The sequence below is a fragment of the Ambystoma mexicanum genome, chromosome 1p (genome assembly GCF_040938575.1).
Source record: "Ambystoma mexicanum isolate Mex_15411 chromosome 1p, UKY_AmexF1_1, whole genome shotgun sequence".
Lineage (NCBI taxonomy): Eukaryota > Metazoa > Chordata > Amphibia > Caudata > Ambystomatidae > Ambystoma > Ambystoma mexicanum.
Window position 1 is genome coordinate 598264416 of NC_090921.1, and position 21911 is coordinate 598286326.

The 21911-nt window shown below is 48.4% G+C and overlaps 1 protein-coding gene across 3 annotated transcripts in view; it reads right to left on the reverse strand.

Annotated features, from left to right (window-relative positions):
- The window catches only part of ACSBG2 (acyl-CoA synthetase bubblegum family member 2), an 811342-nt gene that overhangs the window by 32556 nt on the left and 756875 nt on the right, over positions 1-21911 (reverse strand). For all 3 annotated transcript variants that reach the window (XM_069649557.1, XM_069649556.1, XM_069649555.1), the window contains exon 14: positions 13727-13973. In XM_069649557.1, coding sequence (XP_069505658.1) covers positions 13727-13973 — 247 coding nt within the window. The remainder of the gene's footprint in view (positions 1-13726; positions 13974-21911) is intronic.

The window sequence follows — 21911 nt, forward strand, 5'->3', positions numbered from 1 at the left end:
CTCCCGGACCGAGAAGACCTCGGGAAGGAGTTCCCCTGGCCGGGGCACCCTAAAAAGTATGGAACTTACCGGGAATCTCTTCTTTTCGATGAAGGTGGAGCAACATGCTGAAAGACGTCCTCCCACCGAAGAAGACGTCGCTGGAGTGCCCAGACAGAGAGGGAATCGCAGTAGAAGCACGAATCCCAGCGGTGGTCCGGCCCGAGACACTCCAAGCAGAGAGAATGGGGATCTGCCTTAGCGAAGCAACGTTCACATGAAGAACAGGACACAAATCCCAGACGCTATGGCATAGACAGAGGACTAAGCGACCGCAGAACCGAACAGGAGAGAAGGACAACAGGAACAAAACAAAAAACTTCCCAGTGATGCAAATGCGTCGAGCCCCGACCGTGCAGAGAAAAGGACGATACGCGGGACGGAGCTCAGGAGGGCAGGGTTACAGCCGCGTGCGGTACCCCACGTAAAAAGAGAAGGACAAACATTTTCATTTTTGACGCTTTAACAAAAGTGCTTCGGTCCCGTCCCGAAGGATGGTATGTCCCACAAGTATCGAGGAAAGGGGTCGGGACGTAGGAGTAATGTTTGCAGGTATCAAACCTATTTATTTTTGCATTTATTGCAGCGTACAAAAACCTTTGGTATCTAGGTGCTAGTAACATTGGTTAAGAAAGAAGTACAAGTTACTTACCCCTGGTAACATTCTTTCGACCGGATGTTTCCCCCCCACGTACTCCTCACTTGTTGTCCAGCTTCAGCTGCTTCGGAATTTTGTTTTTGCCAGAAGGCGCTGTGTGTCGATGGTGTCGAGGGCGAGGTCATCGAAGGCATATATAGCACGCGCAGCGCCGTTGGCCTCAGTTCTGTTTTTCCTTCTCTTGCAGCAGAGATACCCGTAAATACGGACGTGACCGTACTCAGCCTGGTTGGGACGGACATTGTAAAAGCACAGGAAATTCTACTGAGGGGTAGGATGGGAGGGCGATGAGGAATGCGTGGGAGGAACATCCGGTCGAAAGAAGGTTACCAGGGGCAAGTAACTTGTTCTTCTAATGGATTGCGTCCTCCTATGTATTCCTTATCTTTGACAGACTCCCAAAGCAGTATTAGGTTTGGAGGAGGGAGTATAATTATAGTTGATACATTTTCATGGACAGAGTGAAGGACTGCCTTGCCAAAAGGTACCACCCTGACCAAGGGAAGAATCCAGGCAATGTTTAGTGAACATGTGGATGGAAGACCACGTTGCCCCTTCACAAATGTTTCTAATTGCTACACTCCTTTGAAGGGCTGTAGATGTAGCCATGCCCCTGGTGGAATGGGCTCTGAAGCCATCAGGAGGGTCTTTTCCTGCTAGCCCCTAACATTCGGTGTCCGGACATTTCATCGGAAAAAATTTGTCGACAGGACATTTGGTCGACATAATTTCGTCGAAAACCAAATGGTCGAATTTTTTTTTTAATTTATAAATATATATTTTTAAGGTTGTAGTTTAGGGGAAAAAAGGGTTTTTTTTTTTAGAAAAAAGGGGTTTCGGGGGACCCCCCCCCCAAAAAAGGGGTAAAAATAAAAAATACAATAATTCGACCCTTTGGTTTTTGACCAAATTGGTTTGACCATTTGTCCAGTCGACCAATTTTTTTCGATCAAATGTCTGGTAACCGTAACATTCTGATATTGCCAGAATGATACACCTAGATACGGTCTGTTTGGTAACAATCTGACAGAGTTTGTGTCCTGTGTAGCAGATAGAGTTGGTCATCAATTCAAAACGTCGACATTCTTGAAATGTAAAAGCTTAGCGCTCTTCTAAGGTCTAACCTATGCAATCTTTCCTCCTTACCAGGGTGAGGTGGAGGATAGAAAGAAGGTAGAACAATTTTCTGACCTAAATGAAACTCAAATGATTTTGGGCAAAAAAGAAGGGTTGACCTTCAAAACAATCCCATCTTTGTAGAAGATGGTAAAGTGTGGCTTGGATAAAAGTGCCTGCAACTTGCTCACTCTATGTGTTGATGTCATCGCTAATAGAATGATTTTAAAGGTTGATACCCTTAAAGGACGTGTGCAGAGGTTCAAAGGTTGCACACATTAGGAATTTTAAAACCAGATTAAGGTCCCAAACCGGAGCCTGGAAAGGAGATGAAGGAACACAGTGAGCCCTTTGAGAAATTGAGACACCAGTGGAATTTTGAAATAGGAACATTCCTCGGACGAGCGCTTAAAAATGGACCACACTGCCAAGTAGCCTTTTATGGTACCAATCTAGAGCACCAGATTAGCCAAGGATAGAAGAAAGGTTAAACCATCTGGTGTTTTAAATAGAAAAGGATCTACATTCTTATCCTTGCACCAGTTGCAGAATTTATTCCAACGGCAACGGTACAAAGACTTGGTTGATGGTCTTCTGGCCAAAAGCAAAACCTCCATTACGACACCCGGGAGGTCCCAATGCTTACATATCATCCTTTCAGAAACCAAGTGTGAAGGTTGAGAGTCTTGACCTCTGGCTGGAGAACCCGACCCTTCTCTCAAGACAGACAGTCCTGTCTTTGTGGAAGAAGCATCGGAGGCCAAATTAACATATCCAGAAGGTCCAGGTACCACCTCCTCCTGGCCCAATCCAGGGCATTTAGGATCATGTGTTTCCCAAACTTTCTCAACCTCCTGATAATTCAATGAGGTTGACGGGGACTGGAGGAAACACATACAGGAGTGGAAACTCCCAGTCCACTACGAACGTGTCTCCTAGAGCTCCTCTTGGAGGAAATTTCCTGGAGCAACATCTTTCGCACTTCCGTTTGATTTCGGTCACGCACGACAGATTTACTTGAGGGGATCCCCCAAAGGGTGAAGATCTCTTGAAGGACTTCCCGAGCTAGTTCCCACTTGTCGGATACAGTAGGTGAACTGCAGATATGGAGATTCCTTCTTGAATTGCCCAGTACCAGAGCTGCATTGCCTCTGCACAGTGATAGTGCCCCCACACCTCTTTTTGTTGAGGTAGTGTATGACTACTGTATTGTCCGTCATTATCAGGACATTCCTTCTCCATATGGAGGGCAGAAAAGCCTTCAGCGCCAGTCTGATTGCTCTCAGCTCCAACAGATTGATGTGTAGTTTGGACTTTGACGGAGACCAACAACCGCTGATAGATCGTTGGCATGGGCTCCCTACCCAGTGAGTGAGGCATCCATCACTACTGTAATCTTTGGCCATAGTTGCAAAAAAGGTTCTCCCTTCAGAATATTTTTCTCGCAGGCCCACCACAGAAGATCCTGTGAAACTCTGGTTGGAATCTGAAGACGATCCGACATCTTTAGTGAGATTTCGACCATTGCGTTGATAGAGCCCATTGAAGGGATCTCATTCTCAGACGGGCCTCTGCCACCAGGAAAATGCAGGATAGCATAAGCCCGAACAAACTCAAAACAAAACTAAGGCGGAAGATTCTGGGCACTCTGAAATTTGGTAACCATCTGAAGAATGTCGAGTCCTCACCTCGGGTGGCAAGCTCTTTCCCCAAGGATGTATCCAGCACTGCTCCGATGTACTGGAACCTTTGAGAAGGTGTCTAATGGGACTTCTTGTAATTGAGGAGAAGCCCAGTCTGTGAAGGGGGTGGCAGGTGACGTTGAGATGATGCAAGCCTTGTTTGGGAGAACGCGCCCTGATTAGCCAATCGTCCAAGTAGGGGTAGACATGAATCCCCCTCTCCCGAGATTTGCTGCCACCACCGCCATCAGTTTGGGAAAGCCCTGGGGGCAGAGGTCAGCCCGAATGGCAGAACTCGAAATTCATAATGAGAACCGCCAACTGCGAACCTCAGGTATTTTCTGTGCTTGTGATGAATTGCCACATGAAAATAAGCATCCTGAAGTACCAATGACACCAACCAATCCTGGAGTTGGAGGGCCTGAAAGATCTGAGAAAGTGTGACCATCTTGAACATGTCCTTCCGGAGGAGTGGTTCCCTGGTGGATTATTCTGAGGTCTCCTTAAGAATGGAAGGCAGTAACTGTGGGCTACTATTTCCAGAGCCCAAGCATTTGAAGTAATGGCTCGCCATTCTTCTAGATGCTGAGACAGTCTGCCTCCCACTGGTGAACTGTGACTCAAGACCTCAGTGGTTTTTAGGTGGCTGATGCAGCAGCCAATGGTAAGGAGGCTGCAGCTTGAGCTGGCTTTGCACCTCTACCTCGTCCACTGCAAGGAAATCTTCTCTGGCCTCTTTGACTGGCATTCCTCTTGCCCTTCCAACTGAGGAGTAGTAACGAAAAGATGTACCCCTCCAAGGTTGCCCAATAGGACGAAAAGGCTGAGTTTGCCTATGGCGCCTAAACATTTGGCTGCCGCCTTTGGGGTCTGCAACTTCTCAAGGCTCTTGTCAGCCTTTTTGCCAAAAAGATGAGACCAGTCAAAATGCTTGTTGAGCAGTCTATATCGCACACATCAGGTGCAAACCCTGACTTGCTCTACCAAGCAAAGCTGCGCATAACAGTGCTTGTAGCCATGGTTCTGCTAATGCTATCTGCAGAATCCAAACCTGTTTGAAGAGACTCGCACATGGCCTCTTTGCCATCAATAAGAGCTAAGAAGCCGTCTCTTTCATCCCCTTCGCGAATGTGCTCTACCACCATCGAAATACATTCCCATAGTGTGTGCGAAAACTTAGCAAGGGCACAAGTGGAGTTGGCAGACTTTAGTGCCATGCTCTCTGCAGAAAATACCTTCCTTGCCCATCCATCTATGCGTTTGTCGTCCCTGTCGGAAGGGATGGTAGGGCACGCAGCCTGTTTGGAAGTAGCAGTAGCTGCCTGCACCACCAGACTCTCCAGAGTGGGTCACTTTCACAGGTAGTCTGGGTACTACTGGAAAGGCAGTATTTTTTAGTCAAGTTCTTATCAACTGCCGGATTGAACTCCAGAGTATCCCAGTTACTAGTCACCCTTTTTTGCAATGCCATATGAAAAGGCAAAATAGGATCAGATTATGGACCCTTGTCCAGAATGTCAATGAGGTTGTCCTGCTGATAAGGCAGTGGAGGTCTACTCCAACCCATGTATTAGACCATGTTTGACATGAGCTGCCTGTAAAATGCATCTGCATGCTCCCCAGCCTCTGGTTTACCAAACTCAAGTTCGGGCAAAGTATCCACCCCACTTGCTGTTTGCAAGTGATTATAAAAGGTCCTTCATTCTGGACTCTTCAGAGATAAAACTGTGGTACATTGGGAGTACCATACTGCAAGCCAAATGGGGCTTCATCCTCAAACCGCTCCTCTTCTTCAAAAATTGAAGGAAGAGATTTAAAGAACCCTTTTTTAGGGAGTGAAGTGTATATTTTGTCTAGTTTTTGAAGAATGGGCTTCGACGTCGAAGTCGATGATTTCTTTATCAGCGCTGTCTTAGGAGGGGCTCACGGCATAGACGGCACATCTAGCAATTGTGGTGTGGCTGGCGTCTAAGGCTTTGGCATCGATGTTGACCTCGAGGGCATGGTGGGCATCGAAGGCACTGCCGGTGTCTATGGCGTCGATGACCTTGACCTTTCCTTTTGTCTCGTATGATCATCGGATCGAGGCCTCGAGGGCTCACAATGCTGATTAGGCCTTTTTCCCGGGCTCGAGGGCGCACACGATTTCAGACGAGACCTTTCCTTTCCGGCTCCTTTTAAAATATTTTTAAACATTTGAGCCCTGAAGGCTTCCCACTCAGCCGGAGTGGACTTATTTGTAGGACAAGCAAGCCTATCGGGGGAAATGTCAGACGACAAAGTCGGCAAAGGTGACCTACAGTGCCTTCCCATCAAGGACAAAGAAGAAGAGTGTGATCTGCTCCTCAACCTGGATCACTTGGCCTTCTTCCTCCAAGAAGATTCGCCTCTCGACTAGTCGGTCGAAGGTTTAGCAGATCGGGAAGGAGATTTTTTTAGTGGTTTTTCCTACCTTCAGTTTCCCCTTCCGCCATCAAGGACTTTCCAGTCTTGGACTGGCATTTTGAACAGTCAGAGGTGTCGTGGTCTGCTCCGAGGCACCACAAACAGATATGGTGCGGGTCAGTGAGTGACATTTTCGACCCACAATCCCGACACTTCTTGAATGCAGACTTCAGAGTTGTTGGACTCAATGAAGAAGACATACTCAGAGATGATAGTACCAAATACGTCAAGATTAGGTGCGCCGAATTTCGCTCAAAGCTATTGCTGTCACCGAAAAACAGACGGAGGCCAAAGGGTGCTGCGTGTGCTATATATGCCTTTGATGACATCACCCTCAACAGAGGCATTCGAGGGACAGTGACTCAATGTCATCGACGCACAGTGCCCTATGGCTAAAAAATTCCGAAGCAGCTCAAGCTTGACAACAAGTGTCAACGATGAAGAATATGTGGGAGGACAATGCATTAGAATATGAATCAAGAACTTCAGCAAGTCTGGTGCAGTTGTTGAAGAGCCAGGTCTTCAGATTTTTGCAGAACGTTCAGTGCAGGTTCTAGGGACTGGTGACTAGTGGAAGATTGTTGCAAAGTTTGGTGGCCAAGACCAAGAAGCTCTTGCCCCCCCACCAAGAGGTGACTGAAGTTGGGGATCTTGAGAAGGTGACAGTTCGCAGATCTGAGAGGTCAGACGGGGGAGCATTTCTCCACGCAGCGCGAGAGGTAAGTCGGGGCTGTGTTGGAAAGGCATTTGTGGACTATGGATAGTGTTTTTAAATGTGATCCTCTCGCGGATAGGTAGCCAGTGTGCATCTTTCCTGGCTTGAGAGATGTGGTCAAATTTGGACAGACCTGTGGCCGCTCTGACAGGAGTAGGAGCTGCAGTAAAGTCGTCTATGAATACTCACGAGGATCTGTTGGCTAGGAATGATTTAATCCAGTTTGTGGCAGATCTGGAGAAGTTGGCTGTAGAGGCGAGTTGGTCCAACATCATCAGAAGGGCAGATTTGCCTCCGTCCTTGATGGCAGCGAGTTGAATTTTCAGGTCTAGTAAGGCAGTTTGTGTTCTGTGCTTAGGGCAGAAGCCTAATTGGCAGACACCCAGGATGATGTTCTCTTCCGGTGATATTGAACTTGGATGTAGGCTATGTGATCCATGATCTTCAGGAGGCAGGGTACCGTTGTGATGGGGTGATGGTTTGTAGGTATGGAAGGGGCCGAGGGAGGGCTTCTTGAGAGGCAGCAGTAACCACGCTTCCGTTAGGAAGGTTGGCACAGAATTGGAGGCGAAGGAAGTATTAATGATGGCAGAGATAAATGGAGTGAGTATCTTGGCACAGTCTTTGATAATCGGGGCTGGGAAGGTTTGAGACTGTTGATTTTGGTGACTTCAGGGACTGTGACAGGGTGGAAGTTGAAAGAGGTGCAAATGTGGGTCCGTAAAGCGTTGGGGGCTGTGGGTGGTAGTCGTTTTGATAGCATGGCTTGTTTGGAAAGGATTTTTTCTTTGAGGGAGTTGATTTTCCCAGTGAGGGTATCTTGGATTTTGTTGCGCCAGACACTGTTCACCGTCAGGTCTGGTAAGGGATGGGAGAGAGTCTAACTCCAGGAGGATTATGAATAGTTCCCAGGTGTTAGATTTAGCATTATGGATCCTGGAGTTGTAGCTGCTAGCTTTCACAGTGTGGATTTCCATTCTATAATCTTTGGCAAGGGAGATGAAAAGGGAGTTTTTCCTCCATGCTAGCTCAGAGGCAAGCTTTTTGGCACAAGCTTCGAGAAAGCTCAGGTCTCAACAAAGTATCTTATTTTTTGTGCAGGTTTGGCTTTCCAAGTGAGGCAAGCGTGTAGACTGGCTGGGCAGTGGTTTTGTTGTAGATGTCGACCAGTGTTGCTGGGTCTGTAACTGAGGTTGGGGGGTGAGCAAGGGTATTAAGTAGTGGGGCAAGATTGTCGTTGTCGAGATGTTTAATGCAGTGGGCCAGGCCTTCTGGTTTTGAAGGGGGAACCGGACTGGGGCATTCATATGGTGGAATGTTGAAGGCAATGGTGTGGTGGTCAGACCATGGGCAAGGAGAGGTGACGGTGTCAGTGATACTGCAACTGAGGTCGCTGATCCAGTCTAGGGTGCTGCCTTGATCGTGGGTGGGCTCAAGGGATCGTTGTGTGAAGGCAGCTTGGTTGAGTGGTGGCTACGCCGGTGGTGAGGGTGTCTGAGCGATCGTTGAGGTCCCGAAGAATCAAGATGGAGTTCAGCTTAATGGAGGAATTGGTGCTTTGAAGTAAGGTTGTCCTCGAAGGTGAAGCTGGGGCCAGGAGGGCAGTAGATGTGGAGGAAGGTGATGGAATTGGTGGGGACATGGAGTTTGACGAGTAGGGTTTGCATTGGTGTTCGCAGCTCTGATGGTGAAGGTTTTTAAAAATGAGAGCGACGCCGCCTCCTCTGTTGGTGGATCCAACACAACGTAGGATGGCGTAGCCCGGTGGAATGGCCATGGAAGCGGCTGGGCCTGCAAGGGGGTGTAGCCGAATTTCAGTTATGGCAAGTAGGTCAAGGTTGTTGGAAGTTATGAGGTCATGGATTTCAGAAGCGTGAGGCGGAACTGATCTAGCTTTGATCAAGGCGCAGTTGATGGGCTTGTGGGCTGGTCTGGTGGATGTGCACATTTGCATTGGACGGAATGGCTGAAGAGCGTAATGTGGAAAGCACGGGATGAGTCAGGTGCGTGGGCTGTGGAACCTATTCTTAGTGGGTATCGGTGGGGGGTGTATTGATGGTGGGGCCAGAGGAGTCTGGTTGAATGAGGCATTGTTGGGGGTCGCCGAAGCGTGTGTTGGGGAGGGGAGATCAGCGTGGTATAGGGAGGGCTGGTGTGCCAATGCGCTTAGCGGGGGCCCCTAGAAGTTGGCTGGACTTGCATCGAAGGGGACATGAGGGCTCTAGAATTTTGGGCTGTTGTGATTCTCAGATCGGGCTGTGGTTGTTGCAAGTCCATGGTGGCGGGTTCCGTCTGGAATTTGGGGGGGGGGGGGGTTGTAGGTACTGAATTTGGCTGACAATGTGTAGCAAAGTACTTTGTGGTCGTGTTCTGCGGCTCTCAACACTGTGCCCTTGGCCTGCGCAGGCTTTGCCGTAGAGGGTTCAGTAGGTCGGTTTTAAGGTGAAACAGTCGGACGTTGATGCGATGCGTAGCACGTAGCAGACGTGGATAGGGCAGCGTGCTCTGCGGCGCTCAACACCGCACCTTAACTCCTGTAGATACTAGATAGTACATAAAGGGCATAACATTATCAATTGAAGCCTTCAGGGACTGAAGACTGCAGTTTAGAGCCCAATAGCAGAAAAGCAAGCATTTACTGCGATTGTTTTCTTGTTGAAGATTTTCTAGAGGCCGACAATCTTCAGCTTTTGTTCTGATAAATGAAGATGAGCAAAGGTCAGTTCCTAGAGAACCAACCCTTCATGTTTAGCAATTGAGTGGAGGCACCTGGAGGTGTCTATGCATACAGACAGCACCTGCAATTGCCCTCGCCGTGTTGCCTGTTAAATCCTTAACCTGGAGTTGTTGAATGTCCGCCTCTCCTTCTGAAATCCAATCTGAATTCAAAGGAGCAGACTATGGGACCCGCTCCCTGAGGCGGTACAGGAATAATCTTGTCCTTTACATGTTGTGCCAAGACTTCCAGAAAAGGCTCTGATAACAGTCTCAACAATTTCATTAGCCATGTCCGACGGTTCAGACCGATTCTCTTCTAATCTAAAAGGATATTAGAGATTCTACCCTAGCAGTTTAGTTTGTTGAGCCGGATTGTAAATGTTAAATACTACCGGTCTGGGTACTTGAATATTGGCCAAGACCAGTTGTGGACAAGACAGATGCTGGAATCTGAACCAGTTCTGCCAAAATCTCCTCAGCTTGAGGAGAAAATGGTGGAACAATTTCTGGAGTATTTGCTCTCACTGGAGAACTAAAACATTCTTCAAAAGGAACTGAAATATTTAGAAGAGTCAAATTCTTCGGAGTCAGAAATTAGACTGATATGGTTATTTTGACTCTCTGGTACCGAAGTTGAAACTTTGGTCAATGGATGATTTCTTCCGTTTGTGCTTCTTTGGAGAAGCCTGTACCAAGCTGGGTCTCGATTGAGAATGCTTATGCTTCTTATGAGAGGACCTGTGTCTGTCGGTACAGAGGAGTCGAAGACTCAACTACAGTAACCGAAAGGGAATATTTTTTTTAAGTACTGAAGTATTCGAAGACATGACTGCAAAAGCCAATTTGGCCGAAGCAGATGCAGGGGAAATCGGCTGGTACCGAATCAACCCTGGATGCTTTTTTTCTTTTAAGGAACTCTTGCCTGTTGGGATAGCCAAAGCAGATGAGCTTTTCCCCCGGTACCGTAATGAATTTGTCAGGGATGAACAAATCTTATTCACCTCCACCTGGAGGTACTAACGCTTTCCCACCATGAGGTACTAGCATTTTCACCCCCAGAGATAATCGGTAAGCACCCAGGGTTTCCCTCTTAACGGTCCAACGAAGACCCCGGAATTGTGGAGGCGGTCTTCACATTGGAACAGAGAGCAGAGAGCAGATGCTGGAACACGTACCTCACCTGCAGGTACAGTCTTCCTCTTACCAATGGCAGCCTCCTTTCGGGTCAGTAATAATTTCTCGGTCACCTTCGGTACTAGTCCCAGCTGTGACATGGACTACGCAGAGACCTGGGGTGAATTCCACAGCAGAAAATATATACTCACTGGGTGGGTACCCAGGCATGATGAGGATCGACCCCCAAGAATTGCTTCCGACAACGGATGCATTGCTTGAATCCAGCCGTAAATGTCATACGTCAGAGGGAGGCACCATGATTATAATAAAGAAAAATGAAAACCAATTGCATGAAAAAAATGGGATGGACAGTGTAAAGACTGGAGGGGGGTGCCTGTACTCCTGCTCTCTATATGGCAGAGGAGAGGCAGAGAGGACCCCAGTCAAGATTCTCTATAGGGTAGCGCTGGCCGAGCAATCAAGGCCTAGCTTCTCAGGAGGTGATGCAGGCTGGTTCTTAAGTACAGTGTAGTCCCCACGCCCCCACAAAGGAATGCCCACACACTATTAGTTAAACAGTCTTTTTATAATTAATATTCAAGGTTATGTACACTATCACAATAACTCGCGTTGTGCTCAGAAAATCCACAATGGCAAATATATACAGTTCTAAAGTGATACCACAATTATTATCAGATCTCATTAAAGTGCATCAACTATCCTCTGGTCAATGTCACAGAGATCAAGGAATAAAAGTAACCAACAATAGATATAGGAGGAAAGCAGTTGGTTAGAACAATGGGCAGAATATTGACCCCTACCAACTAGGCACAATTCTGTGTGGAGATGCCCCACCCCCCACCTGGGCAACCTGTAAATTAAAGATCACAAGCCCAGTCCATATGTTGTTCTATAAGTCTTATTTCCTTCTATAAGGTTTCTACTCCCCAATTTACCTGATAGAGCAGAGTTCTTCAATGAGGCGTCGATGGATCCTTCTTGAGTGACTCCCTTTAAAGCAAGAGGCACGGATCGTCAAGAGGCTTCGAAGAAGGTGAACTTGGCGTCGACGGAAAGTTCTATGGTGCCGCGACCACAGCGTCGATCCAGGCGGTGCTCGTCGGGAACGTTCTGCGAGGATGAGGTGTGCAGGGCACCTCAGTGTTTGATAGTTCAGGACCGCAGAGTTTCTGAAGAACTGTGGCCCAACAAGGGCGTTGAGTCGTCTAAGTCTTTGTGGTCTTCGGGTGGCGGGAAACCCACAGGCGGATGCTCCTCGGCGTGTCGAGGGTGAAGACGAGGGAATCAATGAATCGAAAGTCTCAGGCAAAGGAGCGTGCCGCTCTGGTAGTCTGTGGCACAGCGTCAAGCGGTCCCCTCTTCTGGGCAACCCGGCATCGGCGGGCCTCCAGCGGTTACAGCGATATTCCGAACCCTGGTGGACGGCAATGGACTTCGACGGTGTCGATGTCCGGGTGCTTTACTTCGTTCTCCTCGGAGGGCCCCGTCTCTGGTCAGCAGCCTTTCGTGAGTCTGACTTCCAGGGAGCTCTGGCAAAGGTTAGCGGTGCTCGTTTTATTTTTCATTTTTAAAGCGCTCACACAGCCCGCGGGCATCGAGGCGCTGTTACAGGAATTGTTTGTTTTTTCAGTTGCATAATTGTTTTTATTTTTTTGTCTTAGTTGCGTATTTATAACACGCTTAAACACCCAGAGGTTTCTAAGCGTGGACCCGTGGATCGAACCTGTGTTGCTTCGTGTCGTCTTGCTTCCAAGGCACGCACGTTGCAGTTAAGCTATCCTCCTGGGACAAATGGTCAATGGTCCCTTGGAGCACGGGAAGACAGCGCCTAACCAGGTCCTCTCTCGGATCAGTCCTTGATGAACTCAACAGCTTTCGGATTGGGTCAAAACAAATGCAGCAACAGTTCTTCCAGCTGGGCGTCAAGGATAAGCAGTTCCAGTTACTCTTCAAGTGTCAACTCAGCTTCTGAACAATTTCCAGTGGTGAGAGGTCCCCAGATCTACTATTCTGTCTCATCCACACTGCTGGGTCACACTCAGCAGCCAATCATACAGAAGGGCATTCATGCAGTCAGCCAGCCAATCAGGCATACAGTGCATTCAGGCCATACTGCTCCTTCTCAGACACTCACAACAAGGAATGTGTATTGGGACAAGTACCCAGCCATTCAACACTACACACTGCATTCATACCAGTTTCGGGCAGTGCTGTCTCAGTCATTGTGTCATACACCAGGAACCAGACATCCACGACAAGAAGTGCATATTGGTCACACACTCCATTCACCCAGGTCCCACTCACAGGGTGCACCCACAACATACAGTCACTGGGAAGGCTCCAGCAAGTCTGGACTGGACTTCACAACACCACCATATATGGAACTTCCACCCAACAGGCAGTCAGGGGGAAGGGACAGAGTCAGGGCTTCCCAGGACTTTGTGAAAACATGTTAACAGACAATAGAAAACAAGAGGCCCATCAGGAATCAACTGATTCCAATGGCAGGGCCTGGATATCCCAAAATGGAGGATACTCTGAGCACATGTCAAGTTCAGCATGGAGCTGCCACCAGCCCATACCCTGCTCTGTGGGCCACACACAGGTGCCCAAAAACATACACTAGGGGCACAGAGTTGCACCCCCACCCATGGGTGCCATAAGGGTCTCCCATGGGTCTGTACACCAAACCAAAAACAGGAAGAGCTGCACTGCCAGGAGTCCCATATGGACCCCTGGGCAGAAAACAATACAAAACACAAATGATAAAGGACTACAGGACAAGGACAGGGAGCCCTGTCCCTCCAATGCATTTCCAGCATCACAGACAGCTAAGAATGACGCCCCAAAAAATGGGGAGTTGTGGAGCACAGCAAATTCAAAACAGGAAAACCAGGAACTGTGTGTGAAACGTTGGTGAGATGTGGGGCTGGCGCATGGAGGAATGCCATGTGACGTAGCCACACCAACTTCAAGTTTCTTAAAGGGGCCGCATTCTTTTGTAGCCAGCTTTTTCCGTCCTGCAGGCATCCACAAGCAGCTGTGAAGGAGGGAGAGCCAGGACGTAAGATATATAGTTGTTTGATACTGGAATTGGAGGGAGGAAAACAGATTCACTAGGGCAAACAGTGTTACAATGTTGATGTAATGCAGAGCAATTGTAGGTAACATTCAACCATTTACTAGTGTCTGACAGTTTTTCACAAAACGGATTACCTAATTCTCCCCCAGCAATGGAGAAATCTCTTTCCAGGATAACCCACTTCTGAACAACCTGTGCATTTGAGGTAGCTCTTTTGTTCACTTTATTGAGTCCTTCCTGAATAGCTGCACACACCGCTTTGTCTTTGCCACCCACAATATCAGAAACCTTTGTCGCTTTACTTCCGATTTTCCGACAAAAAACGATACTTTCTGGAGCGAGGTCATCTTCTGGTTCTCCAGTATCACTGTTAATGTTGCACTGAAAAAAATGTAAACCAAAATGTAAACCAAATTTATTAAGTTTGCCAACTTGATCATCAAACTGAAAACTGATTTCTAAATGTGTTCCCATAATATTTATTTTCTCACATTAGAAGCCCAACAAAACAAACTCTCTAGACAATTAAATTGTGAAATTTACAATTAAGACACATATTCCAAAAGAGTGGAAACCTTCATAGCTATGGCGGTGCCAGGAATATCTCATCCTTTTCTGCTGCACCGAAACTGAGAACATCCTGCTGACAAGAATTACTGAACAGTAATCATTTTTATGAAACTTTTGTCGGTTTATGAGTCAGAAGCAATGCATTGTCCACCACCTAGTGTTTGCTCGTGAGGAATACAACTGGTTTACTAAACTGAAAGTGAAGCAATGGCTGGTGCATTCCAGTAACAATACCACTGTTAATACATGCACAGACTACGCACGATGTTTTACAGTAAGTGCTCTAATTTTCCACTTACGGGTAAACCGACGTTAGGATGTTACGTTATTGTTTATTACTGCACCAGTCACCACCAAAGTGGTTTAACATATCCGAAGCCTGTCCAGAAAGTGGCATATTGTTTCCCCACCAGAGGTACGAACCAAAGGTGGAGGAAGAATTAAAAAGGGCATAAAGGAAGGATGAAGGGGGATCAGAGTTAGACAAACATGAAAGATTTGTACAAGTGCGAGGGGGTGTAAAGTAGACATAGTGATTTTTGGCATGCCTTAAGCCTCAGTGAAGAGTAATCAGAGCATAATGCTCATCAGGGAAGGCTCCAACGCATCATGTCCTGAAGAACAACCACATTACTCGTGAGGGCAGTATCTAGTACTTTAATGGAGTGAATTTGTCAGTAACTGATTACATTATAGGCTTTAGTTTTGCTTCATCATGCCCTTAAAATACTGAGGCTTTACGGTACGGTGTTACTGTAACCTGCCATATCCCATGTGGAGAAATCTGAAATTGAACCGTCAGCTGTCAGAAGCAAAAGAGTGGACAATGGAAAAGGTGAATGCGGATGACACAAAACGGGAAGAGTAGCAAGGAGGCTGGACTGAACCTCTGAATGGTATACCTGCATAACCATGTGCTTAAAATCATGGCTATTTCTAGAAAGGCCGTAGAAACAAGTAGCAGGTCTCATTGTGCTCAGTTAAATTTATATGGCCAATGAAAAAAGGTGTTGCGCGTTGAGATTTAGATCTTGGATTGCCATTTTAGAGCTATCCCATGTCACATTAACACCATTTATGTGATTTACCTCTGCCACTGATATGGGAGATTAAAAATGTTTATGTTTTGGCTCAGTGTCAAATTTCCTATAATCAAAGTTTTCCTGACCCCTTTTTGCTATAGGAGGAACTGCCATCTTTACTAATTGTGCAAAAGTCACTTTTAAGGTAGATTTCCTCACCAATATACTTCTCGAATAGGGACTACGTATATGGAACACTATAGAGTTTTATGTGATCTATATGTCATATTGCATTACTCGGCGCATGTGTGAATTTAGAACTTTCCTAAATTACACTTTTAAGGCGTTATATCATTACACTTCACTTGTAGTGAGGGATTGCATTTTATACCTCTAAAATATCATCTTATAGAGTTGTATGTGCTAATTAAGATAGGTTACTCTGCTTTTAATCAAACATTCCTCATTATAATACTTAGCTGTGAAGTGGACTTGCATTGGATCTCTACAATACTATAGATTTTTTGTGGTATTTATGTTGGCTCGTGGGTGAATTTCAGACTTACGAATCAAACAAAGGTGTTCTTATTTGCTTGTATACTTTACTAATAGGAAGAGACGAATGGCCTATAAAATGTCATTTTATACAGTTATATGTGCTATTACTTGGCTTTTATGCGGATTTCGAATATGTCTAAATCAAACCTTTAAGGTATAATTCATCATCAGTTTACTTTGCTACTAGTGGGGGACTACTTTTTGGACCCTTAACATGTAATCTTGTATTGTTTTATGATCAATTTGTGATGTTACGGAGCTGTTATGAACATTTTGAGCTTCCCTTAAGTAAACTTTCAAGATCTAATTTCTCAGTATACTTTGCTGATACTGAAGGACTACTTTAGGGATCCCTCCAATGTACTTTTCTACAGTTTCCTGCTCAGCTATATAGGTGTTCATATTCAGAACAAGATACATGTATATACTATGTACAAAACTGCAAAATTATGCAAATGATAAAGAATGTACATATGTGCTTTTATTTAAAGCTATACATTGATATTAACCAGGTTACTCACCGTAGTGACTCCTAGTCCATAGTCACCTTTCCTTCATACTTATGGGACATTCCTCCGTCCTGTGGGACGGGACCGGAGCACTTTGTAAAGCATAAAACAAATGTGCAAAAATGTTTGTCCCTCTTCTCTTTCTACGCGGGGTACCGCACACGGCCGTAACCCCCCCCCCCCCATCTCGGCTCCGCCCCGCGCATCACCCATCAGTCCTTTTCTATCGCCAGGTCAGAGACCTTTAAGCAATAACAGAGGAACCTTATTAGAGGGTAAGGCGGGCGGGCGTATGGAGGAAAGGGGACTATGGACTAGGAGTAAGGTGGTCTCTATGGTGAGTAACCTGGTTATACTCCTACGTCCCGTCCCATTTCCTCCATACTGATGGGTGATTCCCAAGCACTCCTTACAGGAACTACGGGTGGATGGAAAACCCCTTACTGAAAAAAGTTCTTTAACACAGCCTGGCCAAACTGAGCATCAGATCTGGAGCTCAGGTCGAGACAATAATGCTTACAAAAAGCAGATGGGGAGGCCCATGTAGCCGCTTTTGCGATGGTCTCCCAGGGGACATATTTCTGAAAGGCAACTGCAGCTGCCTTGCCCCGCACCAGGTGTGCATGAATACCTTTGGGAGGCTGCAACCCTTGGACAGTGTAAGAGACTGTATTGCAAGCCACGATCCATCTGGAGATAGTCTCCTTAGAGGCCTGTCTACCTTGTGGATTACCAAAGGTCACCAATAGTGATAAGAGCTCCTAAATTCTGATGTTCTGTCTAAATAGAATTTAAGAGCCCTTCTAACATCCAAACAATGCAGAACTCTTTACGCGTCTGAAGAAGGGTTCGAAAAGAAGATCGCCTGGGAGAATGACTGATTCAGATCGAAATCAGAGACCACCTTCGGCAGGAAGGAAGGATTTGCCTGTAGGACCACCTTATCTTTGAGGAAAACCAAAAAGGGATACTCCACTGACAAAGCCTGGAGCTCACTCACGCGCCTCGCTGAAGTAACGGCAAACAAAAAAAGACACCTTCCACAAAAGGTGCTCAAGGTCCACCGTGGCCATTGGCTCGAAGTGTTTATGGCACAACGCCGTAAGGACCACGTTCAGATACCACGTCGGGTGCGGTTTGCGAACTGGGTGGGGGGGGGAGGGGTTAAAGGCGCGACAAACCCGCAAAATGCCTCTTAATCACTGGATTGGACAGAGAATAAGAGCATTGGTCCGTAGATAGGAAGGCGGATACCGCCGAAAGATACGTTCGGCATGACAAAACATGAATGCCCGACTATGCTAGGTGGGATATGAAGGACAGCCCAGTGTCAATCGTAGCCGCCCTTGGGTCTAGCTGTTTGTCTAAGCACCAATGACAGAACCTAAGCCATTTGCTCCTATACCGAGTCCTGGTCGAGGGTTTCCAGGCTGCCTGAATAATGCGCATGCTATCAGCAGACAGGTTGAGATGTTCTAAGGACCTGAACTCAGGCACCATGCCGCCAAGCTGAACGATTGTGGGGAGGGTTGCCACAGCTGCTGCTCCTGGTGAAGCAGATCGGGAGTCACCGAAAGCCTGATCGGTGCACACACCGACAGGTGTTGAAGTTCTGAGAACCTGAACCTGGCCGGCCACAACGAGGCTATGAGCAGAAGCGAACAGTTCACTGTGTTCTTTAGCTTGCAAATCGTCCGATGAATTAGAGGCAGAGGCAGGAAAGCATAGGCCCTCATGTGTGCCAAGGAATCTCGAGAGCATCCCCCAGAGAGGAGGCTCCCAGGCCGCTCCTGGAGGCATACAGAGGAAGTTCCTTGTTTGCCGACGTCGCGAAGAGGTCCACCTCTGGCGTGCCCCAAGACAGGCAAATCCATGAGAGGATCTCCGCCTTCAGCTCCCATTCGTAGCTGACCATTGTTTGCCCACTGAGGGTGTCTGCCGTCACGTTCAGCTGGCCCGGGATGTGTACTGCTACCAGCCAGACACCATGATACACTGCCCACTCCCAAATCTGGATTGACAGGTCCACGAGCGGGGGAGACTTGGTGCCCCCTTGCTTGTTGATGTAATACATTGACACCACATTGTCCGTGCGGATACGGACCACTTTGGTGGCAATGACTGGTCTGAACGCTCTGAGCGCTAGGAAGATCGTCAGAAGCTCCAGTTGATTTATGTGAAGGAACTTGTCCTGAGGCGACCAAAGGTCTGAGACCTGAAGAAGATCCAACGTCGCACCCCACCCCAGAAGGGAGGAGTCCGTCGTGACCGTCACCATCGGGGCTGAGTCCTGAAAACCCGCACCCAGTGAAAGGTTGCTGAGAGACTACCACCACTCCAGGTCCGCTCTCATGGAACCCGGAATCAATATCAATTTGGAGTCCGGATCCACAGCCTGACGCCAAGAACCCCAAAGAGCCATCTGAGTCCGCCTCATCTTGAGATGAGTGGGCGGTAGAGCCAAAACACACAAGGCCATGAGGCCTATAAGCCTCTGGAACTACCAGGCCGACATGTTCTCCGACTGCGCAAACATCTGACATGTGGCAAAAAGATCCGCCATTCTGTCCCCGGTCAGGTAAACTCTGCAGTCAATTGTGTTCCAGCGAAAACCCAGGAAAATCAAGTCCTGAGAGACCGTCATGGAAGATTTCCGCCAGTTCACCGCCAGCCCAAGGTGGAACAGGAGCTGGAGGAGAGCCTGAAGATTGTACGCGTCCCTGAAGGAGGGCGATCCAGACTGCTGGAAAGGAGGGTTGAAGGGTGAGGTACAGGCTAGAGGTAAGCAGAAGCCTGACCAGACCCAACGGTCTTAGGTGATGGTCTGCCATGCCTCCCAATGAGACGCAATGCGTCCTCCCACCGGGGCCTCGTGCGAGCGCAGAGAACCCTCATTTGGCAGGCTTTTCGGTGGTGTTACCACCTGAACCGGAGGAGGAGGCTGAGGAACGGGAGAAAAACCGAGTCCGTTGCTGCCTCCGGTGGGAATTCCCTGAAGGGGTATCCACTCTGCGGGGTTTCCGATTTAGAAACCCCCTGAAACCAGAGAGAGCCGGCTTTGTGACAATGGTCTCTGAGTCCTAAAAGGGGTTTTAACCAGGACGGACAAGGGTTTAGCTGTCTGGGTGCTGTCCTTCGTTTTGGTGAGCTCCACATCCATTGTGGAATGAAAAAGCTCCTTACCATCAAACGGCAGGTCTAGCACTTTGTCCTGCACCTCCTTTGAGAGCTTGGTGAGGTGCAACCAAGTCTGCCGAGAGGCATTAACAGCAAGCATAAGGCCCTGAGCCGAAGTGTCAATGTGATGAGCCGCGGCCTCCAACAGATCCTGGGCCAAGACCCTGGCATCCAAAAATCCAACCTTACAATCCTTCAGCTTCTCGACTGGAATGAACTCCTCGAACTCCGTCAGACCTTTCCACATCTTCATATTCTCCCCCGCTAACACCAGTTCTGCATTGGCCTGCCGTAGCTGCAGGGCCGAGTTAGCGAAAATCTTCCTCCAAAGGGCGTCAAGGAGCTTGTCCTCTTTCCCCAGGACATGAGTAGCCATCGTAGAAGAGGATGCTGCAGGCCTGGACTGTAAAGTGGCCGCAGCCACCATCGTGGAGGAGGGGGCAGACAAGATGCCAGGGCCACCTCTTCGGAAGAATGCAGCCTGTAGCGCACGTACATTTTCTTATTGATGAAAAGTCCCGAGTGTGGGTTCTCCCAGACTACAGACCTCAGCCAAAACGCCCTTCTGCAAGAATGTCCCCGAAAACACACCCTCCTGCGGAGCGGGTGCCGCAGGCACTGGGACATCAAATAGACATGTCCAGTACCCGGTTGTGAAAGCCTCTGATAGAGCGGGGCTGGTCTTCGCTGTCCTGATCGCCCTGCCCATCATCCGACAGGTCAGGATCCTGCTGAACCACATCGGGCACCACTTTGTCCACCGGGGACAACAGAGGCAAGGGCGGAATGGTAGGGGGAGGCCCCGCAGGCAAGGACGGCGCTGGCGGAATCACCGGAGGTGCGGGTGGAACCGGTGGCGCAGGCGGGCTTATTTCCCTAAAAAGACCCTTGAAATACTCTCTCATGGGGTCGGTACACATGAGCACTTTAAATTTACTGAAAAAAGCGTCCTCCGGAGAAAGATTTGGAGCTGCCGGAGAAGTCCTAATGAGGAGGATAATTCCAAGGACGCAGAAGGGAGGGTTGCCAAGTGGGCCCATCCCCAGAGGTGTCCACATAAACCCACAGGCAGCGGCGAGATATTGTGCGCATGGAGCATCCGAGCCTTCCAATCGTAAACTGGACAAAACTGATGCGCACAAGGAACCTTATGTTCACCAACCAAACCGATACCTACACTTGGAGCCGATGGCGTAGTTGTAGGGGAAGCGCCCAAAATGGCTGCCGTGGTCTTGGCGGGAACGGCTGCCATTTTGTCGTCACCTGAGGGGAACTGCGGCACGTGTGGAAGTGAGGCATGGGTCCCCACCGGTGGATCAGGGGTCTTCATTTTAGCCTTTACACAAGGAACCTCGGCCGAGCCGGTACTATGCGGCCTGGGATGTTTCTGCGACATACCAATAGCCAAACTAGCCTTCATAGGAAGGACATCGGCGCTGCCAGTAAAGGAGGAACGACGGTTCGAAAAATCACTCCTTGCCCCCTCAGTGATTCTGAGGTCGCCGCAAGAGCGGGAATGGTGAGAAACACCTTTCACCGATAGGGCCTTCTCAGGCCTCTCAGAGCTGTTGGTTGCCTTAGCCTCTGCACGAGGGACCTCGGACCCGGTAGAAGCCTTTGCATGGCGGGCCTCGAACATACATTCGTTTTCACCAAAACCAGCCGAGATCTCGGGGCCCTTACCCACCCCCCCCCCGGTACTTTTGAGGGAAGCTTCCAATAAGGAGGCAGCGGAGCGAGCTTCGGCACCCCACGATTCAGTAGAGCTAGGTCTAGGTCTACAAGCAGCCCCCACAGGAGGGGCCTCGGATTGTACTCTGGTGTTCACAGGCCCCTTACGGAGACCCTTGGAGAAAACTCTGGTATACTTTTTAGGGCCAGAAGGCACCTCAGGGCGAGCCCCAGTGACAGAGCGGTCAACACTCCTCCCGGACCGAGAAGACCCCGGGAAGGAGTCCCGCGTTCGGGGTGCCCTAAAAAGTAAGAACTCACCGGGCGTTTCTTCTTTTCTTCAATAAACGTTAGAAAATGCGATGGAGGAGTGCACTGGAACACCACCTCCCACCGTTCCAATCGATGTTGAAGCGCCCGGACCAAAGGGAATCGCAATAAAAACAGGTGTCCCAACGGTGATCGGGACCCAAACAGTCTAAACAAAGAGGATGGGAGAGCCAGAGAGGAGGAAAAACAGGAAGACATTTTTTCCGCAGATGCAAGTGCGTCCAGTCCCGAACGAGCAGAGAAAAGGACTGATGGGTGATGCGCGGGGCGGAGCCGAGATGGGCGGGGTTACGGCTGTTTGCGGTACCCTGTGTAGAAAGAGAGGAGGGACACAAATGTCTGTAAAGATTTTTTGATGCTTTACAAAGTGCTCCGGTCCCGTCCCACAGGACGGAGGAATGTCCCATAAGTATGGAGGAAAGGGGATGGGACGTAGGAGTAGAAGCTTTTAATAACACGCTTAACACCGTAGATCAGTCTCT